Source organism: Carettochelys insculpta, chromosome 12 (assembly GCF_033958435.1).
Source record: "Carettochelys insculpta isolate YL-2023 chromosome 12, ASM3395843v1, whole genome shotgun sequence".
Taxonomy (NCBI): domain Eukaryota; kingdom Metazoa; phylum Chordata; order Testudines; family Carettochelyidae; genus Carettochelys; species Carettochelys insculpta.
The window spans coordinates 10714817-10735830 of NC_134148.1; the positions used below are offsets into that span (position 1 = coordinate 10714817).

The 21014-nt window shown below is 43.5% G+C and overlaps 1 protein-coding gene across 6 annotated transcripts in view; it reads right to left on the reverse strand.

The window, feature by feature from the left end:
• Window positions 1–21014, reverse strand: part of TLN2 (talin 2) — a 495540-nt gene that overhangs the window by 21324 nt on the left and 453202 nt on the right. For all 6 annotated transcript variants that reach the window (XR_012647070.1, XM_075006263.1, XM_075006264.1 and 3 more), the window contains 3 exons: window positions 16876–16983; window positions 10038–10143; window positions 5888–6012 (listed from right to left, as the gene is read on the reverse strand). Coding sequence is in view for 5 of the 6 variants with exons in the window: in XM_075006263.1 (XP_074862364.1) it covers window positions 5888–6012; window positions 10038–10143; window positions 16876–16983 (339 nt within the window). In the remaining variant the exon portion in view is untranslated. The remainder of the gene's footprint in view (window positions 1–5887; window positions 6013–10037; window positions 10144–16875; window positions 16984–21014) is intronic.

Below are 21014 nucleotides of genomic sequence, written 5' to 3' on the forward strand. Positions count from 1 at the left end.
TGTAATGATAATGTTGGATGGCACCATAAGGGATGAGATAAAAGAACAAGAGCTGCTTACTAAGAGCAGAATATTTTCCTCTGCTAATTAGGAACAGATCTTTTGTACATATGCACAAAGGGGTTATGAAAAGGAATTAACATGTTAATGAAACAAATCTTCTTAGCAGATTGATTTTTGGCTATGTTTGCAATGCAACATCACCACAACTATAGTATCTAAACAATAACAAGTGGCTTGTGATTTCTCCAATAGGCCTCAAATGTTATTAATCTCTTACTTTGACCACTAACACAAGGGCACAATTTGCAACCAGAGGGACTATATTTTAGCTCTTTCAGTACCCTATTTTAAAAACATGTGAGGTGAATTTTTTCTCCCGTGAAGGTATCATCTAACAGCATGAAAAAATGCAAGCTTCATGGGAACAGGAGATGGGTAAATTGCATCTACCAATGCACTGCAATGCTGCTATTTCTAGGTCTGGGCCTCTAGGGACAGCACAATGCCAATTTCACCCAAATATTTGGTGGTGCAGGGAAAAGGGCCAGTGTCCACTGCAGAGAAAGGAGACACATCAATTCCATCTAGATTACAAATGAAATGCAAATTCAAGTACCAAACAGAGGAAGATAATTACATTGCTCCCCCTACAGTACAGTTTTCATTCACTCATTTTTAAGAAAAACACTGACTTGGACTGGAATTATGGAGCCTGTTTCCAAAACAGTGGCAACATCAATGAGCCAAAAGCCATTCCACTTCTTTATATCAGTAGTAGTACATGCACTATTATTTCAATGGCTGTGCTGATATAGGGAAAGTAACTAATTCTTTTTCTGAACCAGCTAACAGTACATAAATTATTTTAAGATGGATTTTATTTATTAACACAGCCTAATAAAATGTTCATTGGCATGGCTCTGCTGCATGGATATCCATATCAGGGCTATACAACTTTTTAGTGAGCACTGAATTTGAAATACTTTTGCAACATGAAACACCTTCTCAAAATACTCCACAAGTTTCCAGAGATGCAGAGAACCAGCCTCAGAAGAGGAAGAAAAATATCTGCATAGGATTCATTCAGCACAGCACGATGTGCTCAGTGTGTGCATATAAACACCAAGTAAAATGACTACAGGTTGCACCTCCAAAACCCGGCACTCTTTCATCCAGCAACATCTGTCATCTGGCAGCACCACAGATGCCCCAGGGTGAGAGAGCTGGAGAGGAAGGGCCAGCTGCAAGGAGGTGTGAAGCCAGGGCCAAAGCCCTGTGGCTGCCCACAGCAGCAAGGGGCCAGGGCTGGAGCCCCCAAGGAATCCAGTGTCAGAACCCCTGACACCGAGGGACAGAGTCCCAATGCAGCTGGGGGAGTCCAGTCTAGGGCTGGAGCCCCAGGTAAGGGGATGGTGAGAACCCCTGCTGCAGCTCCACTAGGGGGCTGGAGCCCTGCGGCAGCAGTGAAGGGACTGGGGCCAGAGGCACACAGCAGGAGGGCAAGGAGGCGGGGTTGGGGGAAGCCAAAGCAGGTGCTTGGGGCCATGGCAGGAAACCTCCCCATGTCTGGCAATCTCTCTCTTTTGGGACCGGTCAGGTCCTGATCATGCCAAACCAGGGAGGTGCAACCTGTAGTGAAAAAAGGACGAAGGGGAATTCCACCTTATACCAAAGACAAAGCTCTGGATGGGTAGTGCTATGCAGGGGCAGGGTTATGACCTAGCATGGGACTCGATAGCCAAGCACCACAGCTGGATTGAAAACAGGAAAAATTTGATTGCCAACTATCTGCCAAATTTTTCTGTCAGTTGAATACTCCTTTCAATATTGCTCTCAAATTATGCAGTTCTCAGAATGCATGAACATAAAACCAGACTTCCCGACACGTTATGTGACACAAAATTCCACTCTTTGTATCTTTAATCCCTTGAGATGGCAATTTTAGTCACTCTTGAAACCAAGTTTATGAGACTAGACATAATGATTAAAAACCCACAAAAATCAACATTTCTACAAATTTAGGCTAATCCTGTCATTGTATGTTTTGCTGACATGGGTTTGAGGTGAAGGTAGGTGGAGGGAGAAACAGTCTGCAAAATGCAATCACAGAAAATACACACACAGTACTGGGTCAACTACAGAGTGGTGCAGGATAAAATGTTATGTCACAAAACATCGACAAAGACGGGCTTGCTTGTAATTCCACACGTTTGCGTGCTGTGATTTATTTAAAGAGCTAGATACAGATGTTTTCACATTTCCTTACTTTTAACCAGTTTCCTGCAGCTCCTTCACATGTAATGGGCAGCATGAATAGATTCAGGATCAGAAGCAGAATGAGTTGAAACACCACAAACTTGTTGCCAACAGTCAAGAAAGACAAACCATGTTTCTCTTGAAGTGCCTCTCAGCTTCCATTTAACAAAGAGACAGCAACTAGGGTAAGTTACACCTATGAGACTCAGTACTTGGATGGCTGCTACCTGTTAGAAATGATCCTATGCAATTTATCCATCTCTCAAGAGCAACCCAAATAAGAACACTTCACTGTACATGGTTTTTAAAAATCACATTAGAAGGAGAGACTGCAGGAAGTCTTCTAAATCTGCTTTGTGATTTAAAGTATTCCTTCATATTGCCTTATACTACTTTATAAACCCCCGGAGACAGGGCAGGACACTATAGGAATATGTTTGATATATAGTTGGATTAAATAACAACCTAATATATCAAACATATCAAACAGAGCCCTGCAGAAAAGGCATCCAGGTTTGATTCAGCTTGGGGGAAAACTGCTGAAGGCTAACAGCAGGGACTTGTTACCAACTGCTAAGGACACAACCCCTTCACTTGTGTTTGAAGGCATAAACCTGCACGGAGGCACGAAGAGTGCACCAACTGAAAAATAATGCACACACCTCAGTGGTCTCTGGTGACATACCTAAGCCACAATATTGTTTTCCTATAACTATTTATATCCATTGTCAGAGTTAACGAAACACATAATTTTTAATTCCATGAATTAAATACAGAGTGCCCATTTTCTTCTGGCTTTTTTTTTTTTTTTTTTACTTTAAGTTTTGAGTATTTTGTAAATTTTGTATCAGGTGCTATCTTGACAGATCAAGGGCCCTTGTTATGTTAGAAAAGGCAATATGAGGCCCCAGAAGAAAAAAAATAGACATAAATTAGTGGGCCAACTACAAAAGGGTGTAGAATAAAACATTCTATCACAAAACACTGAATAACAGCACAAGTGTTTTTGTCAGTCTACCAAGAAAGATAACAAAATCACTAAGTCCGGAACTGAGTTGTAAAGTACGTATCACCTGCTATAACTTCTTATTTAATTAACAGAAAAGTTCCCACAGTTTAGCAGATCATTTTTCCCTTGAACACCACAATTTAAATCCAACACAGTTTGTATTACACCTGGAGGAGGAACAGATAAGGAGTTTTTTCCCTCGGAATACTTTAAGATACCCAAGCACAGACGTAAGACAAGTACTAAAACATCATCTAGACTCTGGACTAGTAGTGAGAGCTTTCAAACTTTTGAAAGATAAGAAATTGTACCTGTTATGTAGCCAGGCTGTTGTGATTTAATTCAGAAGGAACATACGTTATGCAATAAAACATGGACAGGAGTTTGAAGAGCTATTCCTTAACAAAGAATGTACTTAGGGATAGGAATGATTTTCCTGAAGTGAAAATTTGCTGCCCCACTCTATCTTTCTTATTAAAACAGCAACTGGGGGGGTCAGTGCTGAAATGTGTGGGCACAACAAAAATATTAGGGACATGGAATAAAAAATAAAGTTATACAGTGATGCAATAGAAGCAGTGCAGCTCAATTACACGGTGAGAAAAAGTGTTAGTTCTATTGTTTCAGTTCTATTATATTAATAAGTAGAACACAAAGCTAAAATAGTAAGGATTAAAATAACAAGCAAACTCCACCTGACCCTTCCCTCTAAGCATAATAATTTTGGAAGGGATCCAGATCCTCCAACTTCAGGGTGTAAATCAACTTCTAATTAAGAGGGGCAAGGAAGAAACTTTCACAGCAGCTTAGGGCCTATTGCAGGTTCTCCTGCAACATTGTTCTGAGGATAAAGGCCACCATCAGAGGCAGGATACTGGACTAAATGGACCACTGGTGTGATCCAAAGTAGCAGTCTTTGTGTTTCTGTATTTGGTGGACTGTGTACAACATGCGGACTAATTACTAGTTTAGTTCTGAGAGACAGAGATGCCTTTTTGGATACAGAAGTTTAAGACAGACTGATCTAAGAGCAAGTTACCACTAGGTAGTTGTACCTCAAGATCTGTGTTGAAACACACGGATGCTGTTCTCTGCTTTGTGGATAAATCAAGGGTTTGAAATATCCAGTGGGGTCATTCCAGAACATTTCACTTGTATTACAGTAAATGTGTGTGAAAGAGAGAGGGAAGGAAACTAATTACAGGTAACGGAAGAAAAGTTTGATTACAAAATGAAATATCAATGAAGACATAGGAAAGTATTTTCCATAAAATGACTCAGAAAGTGTTCAATAGAGCACAGGCAGACTGGGTACTCAAATTAACATGTTAAATGAGGAGCAGGTGTAGGATTTGTACTCATTTTTAAATGACAATGGCCACTGGAGTGGTTTGATGTTAGCAGGAGAATGGCTTCAAGGTTACTAGGCAACTCAGATACGCTATTATGTAGTGTGGTGTAGAAAAGGTGATAGAGGACTCTTCTGTGCTCTGCTCTAGAGAATCTCATTATGAGTGACCTTCTTTCTTCACAAAAAAAAAAAGAATGTACTCATTACAAAAACACAGAACAAAGAAAAACATTGTTCTTTCGTGGACTTCATTCTCAGAACTGAAAGAAAATTTCCCAAGCAGTGGGCATCATCACAGCTCACCTTGCGAGGTTGTTAAAAAGCAGTCTTATTTAATCTGGTACTCCTGCATGACAGAAAATAATACACTTCTCTGAAAACAACGGTCTGACACTGAATGACCATTAGAACCTGCTTTCTTGGAAAGACTTCTAATCTGTTTCTAGCAAAGTCTGGTAACACTGAAACCAGCAAGAAAAGGAAACAACACTACTTTCTGAAGTTAACAGTATGCATTATTTTTATTAAGAGAGACCCCATTTTGGGTCTCATGGAGATTCATTCCAAAACCTGTCAGGTATTCTACACTGCAGAGTGATTCTGTGTCATGTCCCCAACCTCTGAACTGTGCAGGTATAAAATCTACTTCAGGTTATAGTAATTGCCATATAATTCCTCTGACACACATGCTAATAGTTAATTCCATTTTACTTAAAAATGTTCTCATGGACATATCTGAAATATACCAAAATATGAGCTCTTCACTTATATATCCCTTTATATGGAGATACCCATTTGCTGTAAGTCAAACCCTAACCTTGTAAAATCTTTTGGTCACAACCTCCTGTCAATATGACACACATATTGAAGAGTGAATGAGCAGCCTCAGAAACTATTTAAACAGAAGAACAAGAATAATCTTTCACACCAGAAAAGATTATTTTGGATACAGAAGAGTGAATGGCTGAACAGTACCTTTCCCGTAACCTGAAAAGGCTTTTCTTAAGAATCCCATCTTCTCCCTTCCATATCCAAAACTATTGCTTGTTCGCCCACCACTTGAAAGAGCCACCAAATATCTTTTGTTTGTATTAACTTACATCTAGCTTGTCTGAAAAGTGTTGCTCTGCTGACACCAGCTGAGGGCAAGGGAATGATTAATAATTTCCACTGTTACCCTGATCTATAGCCACCAACAGCCCAAGATACCAGTTATTTGCATTTCTGTTATATTAAATTAATAAATAACACGGAAGATGGACACTCACCTTTGGTTTGGCTCGTGGTTTCAACTGCTCTAATTTCTTTGCTGCAGCCTCAATAGAAGCTGCAGCCCCCAACAGCTCTGTTTCAGCAATGACTGTCGGGTCCTCTGGATCCGCCCACTCTGTGCCTGAAATTAACAGAGGGGAGGACAGTAACTTCAATAGTACTGTGAGTGCCATTTGACCTGCCACACTGCAAAACTGTGTGCAACATACGCAGTGTGTCTAATATGGGGATCTCATTTTAATACCATTAATGGCATCAAACACTATAATTAAAACCATTAACTGCAAAAAAAAAACAAACAAAAAAACCACAAGTCAGAATGGAAAGAGCACCTAGCCGTAAGTTTTATTATGAGAAGGCTTAACTAAGAACTTGAGTTATAAAAGAAACCCTAAATTGCTCCTTCAAAGGCCAGTTCATGCTGGGTGTTGAACTATGGCAGCAGCCAACTATGTTTAATTATGGTTGTTATGTAGAAAGGGTCTACTGTATTTTCCCTGACCAAGGCAGAGAGATGCTTTGTCTGAAAACTGTGACATTCTCACTGTAATCCCCACTGACAGTAATTAGGGAGAGAGAGGTGGTACCCATCCATGAGAAACACAAGACTGAACAGTGTTGGTATTACACCAGAGCCAATAAGGCCAATAAGCAGGTTCTTCTACACATATGAAGCTGAGTATTCATTGGGGAGGAAAGATCTTACACTTTTGCAGACTTCACAAAACAAATGCTTGAGACAGTTCACTTCAAAGGTCTGCAACTTACCTGGAGTAGTACACAAAATTCACATTGAAAAGATTGTTTTAACCCTCTGGTGAGGCTGATATTTCAACACAACGAAAACAGGACAACTATAAGCCAAAGCGAATACAGGATAAGCAAACAAACAATGTAGATATACCAGAGATCCTTTTCCCAATGTAAAAATAAATCGCCCTGAAATGTTACATTTCCTGTATTATTATTTATGTATGTATTTGCTGATCATGTCAGTGTGCTGATTGAACTAACACCCACAAAATAACCTGTGCTTAGTTAATATTATTAATGGCAGAGTGACATTTCTGTCACTACCTCGACAAGCATCCCTGCAGATTTACAATTCTTGATAAATTCACCTTGTTCGTTCATTTTCTCTACTGTAGTATGTGTTTTAATTATAAAATCAAAGCATAATAAATATCTAGAAGGACATCGCTCACCCATGATTTATGCATACAATGCAAGAACCTTTTTCTAAGCAACATGCTTATGCCCTTAAAAAACTCAATCCTACCACAACGTTTCACGTTCATCTCTGCAATTCCTTCCCTCCTGGTGGAATGGTCAAAGAATCACCCAACCTTTAATTTCCTTTTCTTTCTTTGATTCACCACTGCAATGACAGCTACATTACTGTTGTGGGATGCAGAAGTTCCACACTTTGGATGGGAGAGGACTCTGAACTGAGGTGTTTGCATCTGCACTGAGATTGGATGCGCCTTCGTAATGACCTGACTAGTGTCTCCTTTGATTTGAAGTTGGGACACAACCATCCCAGAAGGGTAATGAATTTATTTTTGAGGTCTGCCCTTGGGACTAGTACACATTTCAGGCTTCATCCAGTTGCCATTCTACTGATAATTTTGCAGGATTTTCATTATGTTTTGTTCATTGCTATTAGGGCTCCTGAACTCACTCGTTGGCTTAACCCTCCCATAGCTCACAGTCTGGGACAGAGAAGGCTAGAGTGTCATGGAAGAAGCCTGACAGAACAAAATTATGACATTTTTGGAGCAGTAGCTATAGGGCAGTGTCAGGGCCCTGCCTCATACTGAGCCCCCACACAAAACCACTTAATCAGCCTACGTGTGTGGCTGTGGGCCACCCCCCTTGGTTGCCTCCTCCTTTCAATCACCTCTGTGTGAATGTTCTGTAGGGTGACCATACCTCCCTGTCTCAAATACGGGAGGCTGGGAAGCTGGGAAGGAGGCGGCAACCACCAGCCCTCCCCGAGAGCACAGGGAAGTGGCGGCAGCCGCTGTCCCCACCCTGGGATCCCCAGGAAAGAGTCAGCCACTGGCATTCCCTGAGCCCTGGGGCAGCAACAGGGATGCATCAGTCACCCACACTCCCCCGCCTCCCTGAGGGTCACGGAAGTTACTCGCACCAGGAGGTGGGAGTTGGGCTCAAATACGGGACAATTAGTCCCTTTTAAAAAATAAGTAGGGATGCCTTTTGCTGCTCTGAACATGGGAGATATGGTCACCCTAATGTTCTGTGGCCCAGCCTCATAGTCAAGTCACTTCAAAATTCAACCCCCTTTCGGGATACTTGAGGTCTCAAAACAAACAACACTTTCCACACCAGTCCCAAGGTACAGTAAACAAAAGGTCCTTCGCCCACTCCTGGGCTGCTCGTCAGTTCCCTATTCCTCTTGTGGAAAACCAGTCCTGGAACAGCATCCCTGGACCAAGGTGCCACCTCAGTCCTTCAGCCAGCAGTTCCCTACTCTCCTTTTACAGCAGTGTACACACCAGTCACTGTTCACTCTGAGGCAGGAGCCCAGCCCTCCCCGAGAGTTGGTAATTCAGGCAGCTGTTACCACACCTCTTCAGCCAGGGCCCCTCCTGTTCTCTGGGAGCAAGGTGCACCTCAGCCAGCCACAGGGCCTTTGCCAGGGTTCTCCCTCCACTGACCCTTTTCCCTGAATTAATCCTCAGGCTCAGAGGTTCAGTTGTCCAGCTTTCTCCTGCTAGTGTGCGCCCAGCTAGAAGAAGCATTTATTCCGGGCCCCTTCTTTCTGTTCATCCCCACTGAGCAGAGCTGGCAAGGAGCAAGGAGCCTTTGTATGCCTAGGCTTTGTGGACACTAAGTGACTGACCGACCAACTAACCAAACAACAAACCCTATAATGGTCTTTAAAACAACTTGAAGAGCAGCCACAATACAACGCTACAGCTGACCATTACAGCAGCTGATCACTACACACTACTAACCTTAAGGGGCAGACTATCCATCACACAGAGGCTAAGATTTCACCTGTAGGCCATGTCTACACTAGCCCCAAACTTCGAAATGGCCATGTAAATGGCCATTTCGAAGTTTACTAATGAAGCACTGAAATACATATTCAGCGCCTCATTAGCACGTGGGTGGCCACGGCACTTTGAAATTGACGCGGCTCACCGCCGCGCAGCTCATCCCAACAGGGCTCCTTTTCGAAAGGACCCCGCCTACTTCAAAGTCCCCTTATTCCCATCTGCTCATAGAAATAAGGGGACTTCGAAATTGACGCGGCTCGTCCCAACGGGGCTCCTTTTCGAAAGGACCCCGCCTACTTCGAAATCCCCTTATTTCTATGAGCAGATGGGAATAAGGGGACTTTGAAGTAGGCGGGGTCCTTTTGAAAAGTAGCCCCATTGGGATGAGCCGCGCAGCGGCGAGCCGCGTCAACTTTGAAGTGCTGTGGCTGCCCACATGCTAATGAGGCGCTGAATATGTTTTTCAGCGCTTCATTAGTAAACTTCGAAATGGCCATTTGCATGGCCATTTCGAAGTGTGGGGCTAGTGCAGACATAGCCGTAGAGATGTACTGGTGCTGTTATGAATACAGAACTTTCTGAGCATTCTACATCTTTGTTAATCCTAGCAGCCTGGGCTTGGTTAGAGAGATAGAGGCTCACTGTTTACGTATCATATTGCTCTGGAAAAACAGATCTTGAGGCACCCAGTACTGAATCTTGTTGCTCACTATGGTAGCTGAGCGGTCATTGAGGTGGCTTTGGGTTATTTCCTGAAGGTTGGATCCAAGCTCTTCCTAATTGCTCAAGCTCAGTGTGGAGATAAATTCATTCAGTGCTGGGTGGAGGTTATCAGCCATTCCCTGAGGTGGGAGCAGGATGAAAATTGTACTTATAAACTATTGTGCAGGTTCTCTTGATGTAGAGAAGGGGGTTAGTGACGCATATAAAATCCACTGCTATAACATTTCTGTGCAATTAAGTTGTACCAAGGTAAGTAGAGGTGAGCAAGGGAATCACAACATTTTTAAATATCAAAAACAAACAATAAAAATAACATCCAAGTAAATATCTACTTCTCCTTATCATTTCTGAAATGTGAACCACTATGCATATTAACTATGTGGGCGGTCAGACTAACCTTTCATTGCTTCTGTTGCCTGGATAAGCTCTGTCACAGCAGCAGCAACCCTCTTTGAGAAGGCAGCCAAAGGATGCTTCAGTTCTGGGGTTGGCTTCTGAAGAACCTATAACAAGGTAAAATGAATTAGAACTTAGGGGTAAGGTTTCACTGAATAAACACACTGTAAGTTCCAAATGGCATACGAATTAGTTGAGGGAAAAACAATCTGAATTTACCAAAGAATACAGAAATGCCCACAACTCAGAAGCAAAACTAAAACAAGGACCCCACACAGACTCGTTGCTAGCCTGTGTAACATATCTCGCTCATGCTAGCAAAGCGAGGCTGCCTATTGTGTGGAAGTATTCCACTGGGCTGTTTCTGGAAGTACTCAATATTTGACACTAGACTTCTTGTGCCAATCTATTAATGTAGAACATTTAACCCGGTGAAAATGCAACCAGGAGCTTCTTGCAGCATTTTCATTTTGGGGACAAATGTAAACTGAAGGCACAAATTTTCACATTTTACACTACTGCCATTGTCACTCATTCTTCCAATTATCCTTGTTATTGAGATTCAATCCCCACCTCTGCTCCCTGTGGACCCTTCTAATATTTTTGATAATCTCATAAATAGATTCCCTGGAGCAGAACAGGGAAGTAGAAAGCAAAAACAGAAAAGCATGGTTTAGGAATCCAACACTAATCTTTGCTTTAGTGGCTGGCAAAAAGAATACCTGGTTAAGAAGAGAATCCACTATTTAATTTATTCTAGCACTAGCAATATGAGAATTAGGGGGACTGGACCTGGTCCTCCAAATGGAGCAGAATATCCAAGATTGATTGGAACGGAGCCTTAGATGGAGAGATGGCCAGACTGGATGCCTGGGGAGCACTGCTAAACTTGGTAGGATCCTGACCCAATGTTGCTCGGGGGAACAGAGGTATGTGTGGCCCTTAAAGAACGGCAAATATTTACCTTCTGCCCTCTTGAAGACAGGGGCTGGGAGGACAGTGTTTGCCAAAATTCTTTAGTGATCTTTGCCACCCTGTCATGTGGCACAAAGCATGATGAAGAGAGTCGGAGGGTTCCTTGAGTTCCTCCATGGACAAGTTAAGGGTTGGGGTGATCACATTTCCTTCTGCTAAATACTCGCACCATCTGGGAGCCCAGGACGGAAGCATGGGGGGGTGGGTGCAAGAGGGGGCAGCTCCCCGGCTGCAGCTGCCAAGCAAGTGCAGCTCTTTGGCTGCCCCATGCCACTGGGTGCCAGAGCAGGACTGCTGCCCCAAGGGGGAGCTCTCCAGTTGTAGGGACTGTTGCCTTGTGGAAGGGGGAGGGGTTCACCATCTGCCCCATGCTGTTGGGCTCCAAGAATATTGTAGGGATGCTTCTTGGCTCCAGCAGCGACTGCCCCGTAGAGGGGAGAAAGGTGCTGCCTGGCTGCAGGGTGGGTGGGGGTGGGGGAGGGGGAACACACTGCAGCTTTTGGATGCCCCATGCTTCGGGGTACTGGGAATGGGGCTGCCACCCTATGGGGGACATTCCCGACTGCCCCATGCCTTGGGGCATTGGGAATGGGGATGTCAACCTGTGGGGGATCTCTCCAGCTGCCCCACGCCTCAGGGCACTGGGAATGGGGCCGCCGCCCCATGGAGAACCTCCCCAGCTGCCCCATGACTCGAAGTGCTGGGAGCAGGGCTGTAGCCCTGCAGGTGAGGCTCCCGTCTTCTCCTTAAGCTGTGGGGAGCTGGGGAGGGGCAGCAACTCTGCCTTCACGGGGAGTGGTCTCCCTTGGCTAGAGTGGCAGTTGCCTGGGAGAACCAGGACCCATTACAACCTTAAAAAGGCAACACACACTCCTCCCTAGAGCCCAACATAACTGCTGTGTCTCAGCCCCTGAAGGCTCCCTCTCCAGCTTGTACACATGGCTATTGAGTGAGTGCTCTCCACATGCTTTCCAGCCAGCAGCTGCATCTTGTGCTGACCAGGGGAAAGGGCAGCTCTGCAGAGGGTGTGAATATGGGGCAATTAACCTTTTTGTTAAAATAAGTCAGAATGCCTTCCTGGTGCCTGAAATATGGGGCTGTCCTGGTGAAAACGGGATGGATGGTCTCCCTAGTTATGGTTGGAAACAATCTTCTTCAGTAGCTCCTGAGAGGCCTTGTCGTCTTCCTGAGGAAAAGTGGGAGGAACAGCTGAGACAGCCTCATCTGGTGATGATGGCACGGAACCCACTTGAGCCTCCCCTGGTGCTGAAGGTTTCACAGCCTGGGCCTCCCCTTCCTGCACGGCTGAAGGAGTCCTTTCCATACAAGGCTCTGTGCAGGGCTCAAAGATGGGAATCGTATGTTTCTCTGAAATCCCGACCACTGACTGGGCAATTTTAAGAAGTGGGTGAGACCTGACCATGGCCTCTGGTGCCACTGTGGAAACACCAGTGTGGGAAGCCCCACTGGGACGGGTTGGTCTGGCACCCTCTGGGAGCCCGCGATGGAAGCAGGGCTGGGAGCCTGTGGAGGCATGTTGGAATTGATACCGGGCTCCAGACTGCAGGTCTGATGTCGAGGACCTGGATTCGCACTAGGACCGGCCACTCCTAGAGTAGCTGCGGCCAGTGGAACTGTGATTGCAACTTGGACTGTGAGACAGAGCACGATCAATTCCTATAATGAACTGACACTAAGGAGAGGCTTGATCTCCGACACCAGTGTCCCTGTTTTAGGTATGGGGTTCCCGCCACCAAAGGTCTGCACTTTTGTGCTGGAGAGCCATGCTGTGAGTCGCTGCATCTAGCTTCCCAGTCTGACAAACGAAGAGGGGTTAGAAGGAGATCATTTGTCCCAGGCTGACGCCTGGCAGACGCATGCCAGTGAATGGTGCCTCCACTCTTCCTTCGACGGAGTCCAGTGTTGCCGTGGTGGGGACTCAGCTGCACCAAGTGTGGGCTTGTCCCAAGCACATGGAGACACGGAGGCCTGGATGGCCAGTACCAGCAGAGTCAGCATCTCTTGCGTGGCGGGCACACGAATTTGACTCAGGATCCTGTTCATGTCCCAGGAAGGAGATAGAGTGGACTGGGTGCTCTGCTCTCCCTCAGCCAGGCTGTGTGAGCCTGATGGGGGCTGACAGCTGTTCAGCATGGATCTATGTGTATCTGCCACTTTATCTTGCTGTTTTTGGGATGGGGGTGAATAGCCCTTTGCCGTCTGGTGGACAGTGCTGCGAGGGCATTGCACACCGAGACCTTGGCGCTCAGTGCACTGATGCCAGACCAGGGCCATCTTTATAAGGAGATCCTGGAGCTGAATGTCCTGCACCTTTTTGGTCCTTTTGATATCTTGCAGCTGTCACTGATACGGGCTTTCCCAAGTAGTGCAAGCAAGTCCCATGCGAGTCACTGGCATAATCCTTACTGTCTGGAGACTGCTACTCATTTCCCGCAAAAATTAATTCAATTACAATACCCGGAAGTGTACTAGGCACTTCAGATCATAAAGAAAGCCTGTGTTTTGTCCCAAAGAACTTGCATTCTTCTTCACACTTGCTCCTCTCAGGAACACAGGGATTTCAAAATGTGCAGGGTCCTTTCGAAAAGGACCTCCATGTAGCTGCACCGAGCCATGTGCGTTCGAAAGCGGCACTTTCAAAGTGCCGCGGCCAGCAGCATGCTAATGATAATGAGGCGCTGAATATTCAGTTCAGCACCTCATTAATATTCTTTGATTTGGCCATTGGCATGGCCATTTCTAAGTTTTGGCCAAGTGTGGCCACAGCCCCTATGTTGTTGGTGCCATTTTAAAAAGGAATGTCATTCACAAGCACTAGTGAAGCGTGACAGAGCAATTCTACCTTGTCTCTCAATTCCACAAGATATTAGAAATTTTAAAAATATACTTTTCAAAAATTGTAGAAGAATTCTGCTTTCCTTCCAATCTCACTACTCCTCTAGCACTCTAGCTCTATAGTAAAAGGCCCAAAAGGCACGAGTAGAACCTGAAGGCACATTTCCTCACTCATTATTGTGTCAGAAGACTCTAGTGAAATCCAAATGGTAGGTTTTTAGCTGTCACATGAATCCCTGGGTTTCACTGAATCTAAGGCTGAACAGGCCTGTTTACATAATAAATATAAATACCTGAATCTTCAAAAGTCAAGCAACCTGCTGCCATACTAACAAAATGAATACCTTCTGCAATGGGGAGCATACCCAGGGCCTTGTCTGAGATTCTTTCAACACAGCAGACACTGCTATTGTGACTCTCAGAGCTAACCTTCCCACACAGCTGAAATTTCCAAAAATACATACAGTGTGATCATGACTGCAGCAAAACACCATGTTTTCTGCTTATGAAACAGTTTGTGACATCAGTACTACCCTTGACAATGGCAATCAAGTGGCAATTAAATGAGTGGGTGGAAGTGCATAAACTCTGAAGTTTTCCATCTACCTTTCTGCAAGTGTCTTTTGAACTCATGACAGGTGCTGAAGGCTGATGTCCTCTACTTACCTAAAACACAGACACAACATGGTCCTAGAGTGAAAGTTTCTCACACACTCATCTGCCAATGTTCCTCAACTGTGACCTGAAGAGGCTGTCAGGAGTTGGCTAGTTCCATCTGTTACCATCTTCCTGAGAGTGTCTCTCTGGGCACTGACTAATAAAATGTGTTCATCAGGAAATGGGGTACGATAACATAAACCTAACAGCTCTTTTGAATACCATATTGAGATGTTTTAATTCTGATAAGTCACGAGAATGTCACAGCCATATTGATTGCATGTGAGCACTCAAATAAATAACATGCACTTTACACTTCAAAGTCTCAGCACAGTGAGATTTTGGCATGTGGATTCCTGGTTACTGCACTTACTGAACCCTAAACCTTTGAGGATGGTATTTTGAAGGGCTCTGATGGCCAAACTTCACACTCTCTGGTCTCTCTGAACATCAACAGATCCACTTGAGCAATCTTGTCCATAGCCATCAGGCTCAACAAGACATGCTTAGCACTCATATCAACGCTGTCAACAGGCTGAATGAGCCCAAATGTCTGATGCTAATCTATCTGGTTGCTATGAGAGCATAAACTAATGCACCAGCTCAGCACATTACACCAGACAAAGAGATTAAGGAATGTATGGATTCTAGCTGACTTGCCATCACCCTCTCAACGGCATTGCCTGAACTTGCTAATTATCATCCTATATCAAGAAAATGGTTCAATTAAAAAATGCTGTGCAGGCTGCCTAAGCTTGTTCTATACTACACCTTCAACCAGTTAGAATTTTGAGGAAAGTCCCCAGCGGAGAAGTTAATGTACTTGGGTAGACTCCAGTTGGCCACCAGAAAATGACTGATAAAGTGCTTTTCTGACAGTGGGCCTCCCGTACTTGCTAATAAGCAACATACAGTGCAATTCTGTTTGCAGTTCTGAGGTGCAACAAACTTTTTAACAAAGAATATACTCCAAATTTAAGCTGCCATTTCTGTCCAGCTTCCTGGATGCAGTTAAATGGTAACATTTTTATCCATCTTCTGTTCTCCACAAGCTGTATGCTAATTTTGATTGTGTGCAAGGGTTTGTAACCTAACCCTAGCCTAGATCTGGTTTTAGCAAGCTGGCATTTTTGCATAAGTTTCCTCTTTACATGCAGGCCTGCTTCCCCTATGTAAGTGAACCTGCTAGAGGGTAACAAAAGGTCTTCTGCTGAGAAAACATAATAGAAGGGAGATGGGAAAGGCAAAAGGTGAATGAAATGGATCAAGCAAAATCTAATTAGTTTTTGCTCTGTTAGGACGTATAATGTTGACTCAAATACTGCAATATTCAAAAGTGTGGCTAAAACGTGCCATTATTGCCCAAGTACAACTTTACTAAAAACACACTAGACTTCTAAATGTAAATTATTCCCTGCTGGGCAAATTCCAATAATAAAATCTAACAAGTTTAATTTTTCTTATACTACCTTCCTTGTTAGTGACAAGTATTAATATAATCATGTCTTTATTTTTCTTTACTTTACCTGTATTCCTACACACAAATGTTAATTTAACTAGATACATGACAATCTCTGCCTGGAAATGCATTTCTAACCAGGAGGCCTTTGTCACATAGCAGCCAATGAAAAGTAGCTTCTCGGAAGCAGCGGACATGACTACTCCAGAGGCAAGTCAACTTGAGAAAGTTGGATATTTCATTAATTTTTTTCCTTACACATCCCATGCTTCTTTAGGTGTGGAATGCCATGTGGAAGCAGTGTAACAATATTACTAGATAAGTGTTCAGATTAGTGAAAAGCATACATGGTTCAGAATTAATGGCTTCAGAATGCAGTGAGATAGTCATGAGACTAAGTGAAAAATACTAACAGAGCTGGTGAGCGTTTTCTACATTTATATTAGGTGGGCCTTGAGGTTGGCTTCACATAGCCATTTGCATTGCTTATCTCAAGATAGGGTCATGCAAGTATTTTCCTGTTGTGCTCCTCTAGTAATTTCTACAACATGGGTGGTTTGGGTGATCAGTGTGTGTTTACTACATAAGGTAAAGAGAGAGTAGGAAACAACAGTGTATGATTGTAAAGGGGCCCACTTTCACATGGTGTGATGCCTTCACTGCCTCATGATAAAGTAAGCCTCAGAAGAGAACTCTAAGCAAACACTTTCAGCTTCCATTCACTCTTTTTTTTTTTTTATTTTTAAGAAAGCACTGAGCTATTTTAAATATGTATTCAGGAACTCGCAGCAAGCTAATAAAGAGCTAACTTGGGCAATCATTATGAAAAGGGCTTCGTGAGATGATCTGTTTGTGGCAAAGCTTCAATACGTGCCTCTAGGCGCCGTCTTACCAGGAGGACATGTTCTAGGAGTTCCAAGTATCCCAGGGTACATTCTGTTCCATATCGCAGCGCTCTCGATCTCATATCCTCACTCACATCTGGGTGATAGGAAGCTTGCTAAGGAGACAAAACAATATGAATGCTGAAAAACTGCAAAGCAAAGGTAGGGGAGAAGAGTAGTGCTATGGAGGGAGACTTTATAAAGACATAAAAAGATCAAAAAAACTCCAATGTCCCATCAATGGTAAATAAATTTGAAGCCAGCAAGTCACCACTGTTACAAAGGCATAGCTTAACTGGCCTGCCAAAGCAACAGAGCCCCAAAAGGATTTATGAAGAGGTTTCTTTACGTTATCACATGCTTCACTCTGGGGACACAATGTTCTTTCTTAACATTCTTTATTGCTCAGCACTACAATCATGTTCTGCTATCAGCTCAAACTAAACAGCAGCTTCAGCAAAGGCCCAAAGGAGAAATGAAGCAGGTAGGCTTTTTACATACAGGCTGAACCTCTCGTCCGGCACCCTCTGGATCTGACCAGTGCTGACTGAGAGAATTTGCTGGAACATCAGAGGTCAATGTTGCTAGCACATTACCAACACTTCCACTGCTTACTGGGCTCTTAGAGGACATTTAGGGGATAAATTACAGCTAAATAACAGCATAGAACACAGAGGCTACGTCTACACTAGCCAAAAACTTCGAAATTGCCATGCAATTGCCATTTCGAAGTTTACTAAAGAAGCGCTGAAATACATATTCAGCACCTCATCAGCATGTGGGCGGCCGTGGCCCTTTGAAATTGATGCATCTCGCCGCTGCGCAGCTCGTCCAGATAGTGCTCCTTTTTAAAAGGACCCCGCCTACTTCAAAATCCCCTTATTCCTAACAGCAGATAGGAATAAGGGGACTTCGAAGTTACCAGGATCCTTTCGAAAAGGAGCGCCGTCTGGACGAACTGCATCAATTTCGAAGTGCTGCAGCTGCCCGCATGCTAAGGAGGTGCTGAATATGTATTTTAGGGCTTCATTAGTAAACTTCAGAATGGCCATTTCATGGCCATTTCGAAGTTTTTGGCTAGTGTAGACACAGCCAGAGTCAGAATGGGTAGCTGTAAACAAATTTTATGAGATGACAGGAAATTTGGCCACACCCATGATAAGTGGTTTTCCGGCTAACTAAAATCATGCCGGATTATGGATGTTGCCGAGCGAGTGTTCTGAATTTGAGAGGTTCAACCTGTATAATCATAACAAACTCTGGGAATGGACTCAGATGGTAACTGGGTGGAATGTGCAGTAGTGTCATACAAGCAATAGGAAGGAAGAAGGCACATCTGTACTCCTACTGACACAGGAAGAGGAGAGCAAAACAAAAAAGTCTGGACCAACAGTTTTTCCATCTACACATATATCCAGTGTTACAGACTTAAAACCACAACCTTGCCTCAAAACACTCTTCCCCACAAAGCCTTGAACATTTCAACTAACATGTGAGTGGTCTCTAACAGTTCCCAAAAGTAATCACACAATATACAGCTCCACATCAGAGACAGCACAGCCTAGTGGATAGAGCACCGTATTTGGACTTAAGAGATCCAGGTTTTATTCTCAGCTCTGCTACTGGCCTGCTGGGTGACCTTGGGCAAGTCAATCTGTAAGTGCAATGAAGGCCAATACTATTCTGTATATGGGAAAATGAAAGGCTGCAAAGAAACATGCCTGCCTTTAAAACATACTGCATCAAAAGGCTGATTAATGACATGTGCTTGATATAGAGGTTAAACGGAATAACTTACCTGTCATCAGGTCTGCCGGTGGGGCAGGGAGGGCACAAAAGGGGGAACTCCCTCTTCGACTGGCATTTCAAAGGGGTCTGGAGCTCCAGCCACCATTGCAGTAGCAGTGGCAGCGGCCAGAGCTCTGGGCCCCTTTGAAATGCTGTGGAGTGCTGTACTGCCATCTGCACACAGTGGATGGGTCCTTAGTCCTGCCACTTTGGTCCTTGGCCCCACCCCTTTCGGAGGCAGGAAGCTGGGCGACCCCCTCCCACCAGGCTTGTGGTGGCTGTTGGCATTGCTGCCTGTCATGTGTAGTATTACATTTCATGTGCTTAAATACGTATTACAAGCAGTGAAGGAGCATCCTCTCCTGGCAGGATCTTTTAGAGGGCAAAATAAAAAAAAATCTTAAGTAGATCTGCATCATAGATTCACTCCTGCTAAACTGGTATTTGGAAAATACAACTGGGAGCATGTTTAACCCTGGTATTAATTTTTAAGAATATATCTTAAAATGCTTATTTTTGGGCAGATTTACTCAAGTCACCTGCCCACTGTTGATAATACGCTCCTAACATTTTTAAAAATCCAGTATTTGCAGTTAGGACTAAAATGTATTTGGCTATTTGTATATTTTGATCAATTTTTTGTTTCCACATCATCATCATAACTGATGATGTCACATTAGACTCAGCTGGTTAATGGCGTGAGTTAGTTAATGGGCTCCCTCTCCTGGCTAGATCAAGAGCTGCTGAACACCAACCATGACTAAACATTACATGCTGCTGGCTCCCCACTATGTAAATAAAATGGTAACTTTTTGGAATTCGGGTGTTTTGTCAGAATAGTCACACAATCTTAAATATGCTACTAGAGAGAATTAATAAACAACTGAAGGCCCAGAAAAAATGTATGCTTTATCCACAGGTGGGAGTAGACATTACCTGAAATCCAACAGTGACCTTATCCCACACATTTAATTTACTTTGTACATACTTCAATGTTGTAGTGTCAGATGCTACAAAAACACTCAGAAACCAAGAACCCCTGCAAACTTCCACAAGAGATAAGCCACAGTGTTTCTCTTAACCTTAGAATACACAATTTACTGAGACAATAGAATATTTTTGGAAGAAACATTGAACAGATCAAAACATCTGTCAGGCCTATTCCACCTTCCACTGAGGTCCATGAAAAACTATTTTTCCTCTTAGGAATAGCATCAGACCCTATTTCTTATATCAAGAATACATACTGCACAGGTTCTCCATGCATCAGCAAACTAACAAAAAAGTATATTCATTCATTTATATCAGAACATTTTATTGCAATATACATTAAATTGAATTTCCTCAAAGTCTGTTGGAGAATTCATAACCTAGTCTGTGAAATGTTTTTTTTCCTATTTACTTCCTATGTGACATACTTTATTATATCAAGAGACACAGCTCAACTTGTAGAATAGTATGGAAAAGAAGATTTCCTTGTGGTTGTATTAGAGGAAGTGGCTAAGGTTAGCATTTAAAGGGTTTTCTCAAACCCTCTACCTATGGTTTGATATTCTTTTGCATTCTCAACTCTGCTTAGCCAAGTGTGATTCAGACATTTGGGGAATGTTAAAGTCATGACAAACAACAAGGGACGAAACTTCAAAAATATCATATTCCCTCTCAGTGTTTTCCCCCACAGGTTACATGATTTAGCTTTCCTCTATTGCTCTTGTCAACTCCTATTGACAGTTCTCCATGCAGTAACTCGCAACATATACTCGCAAGAAGCATTGTGTTTCATCATTATTTTTATATCATAAAAGTGCCTAGCGGTTTCCCTAGAGATGTTGAGACCATAGTTCACAAGGCAGCTCCCTCACACCCACCCATCCTCTTCCTCACAGAATCTAGATGAAGTAGAAGGTGAAGATGAAGACAGGTGGGAGAAAGGGACATCATCATCCTTGTGCAGGTGGCGAACCATAGCACAGAGATATGGACTTTCCCAAAGGGTTACAGGAATTTTGCTGAGCATCTGAGAACTGAACCTAAGATACAAGCCAGCATTTTGCTTGCCAGTCTAAGAGACCATCTTTGCTCTTTCATCTCTTTTTTCTCCTGTTTTTGACTTCCATTGTACCTGTCTTCATCACACTCAGGTTGCTTCCCAGTTCTTCTTTGCTGTAATTCCCCATTCTCTCTTTAAGTGCATCTAGCGTTCTGGGTTAGCAGTCTGTGTACAATCCTAACATTGTAAATCACTGACCTACCCCTCACGTAGATACAAGATGTATCATCTTTAACTGCAACTATATAACTGAGGATTGTGTCTTTGCTCTGGAGAGATCTCATACACCTGCTAAATTTGCTACAATAC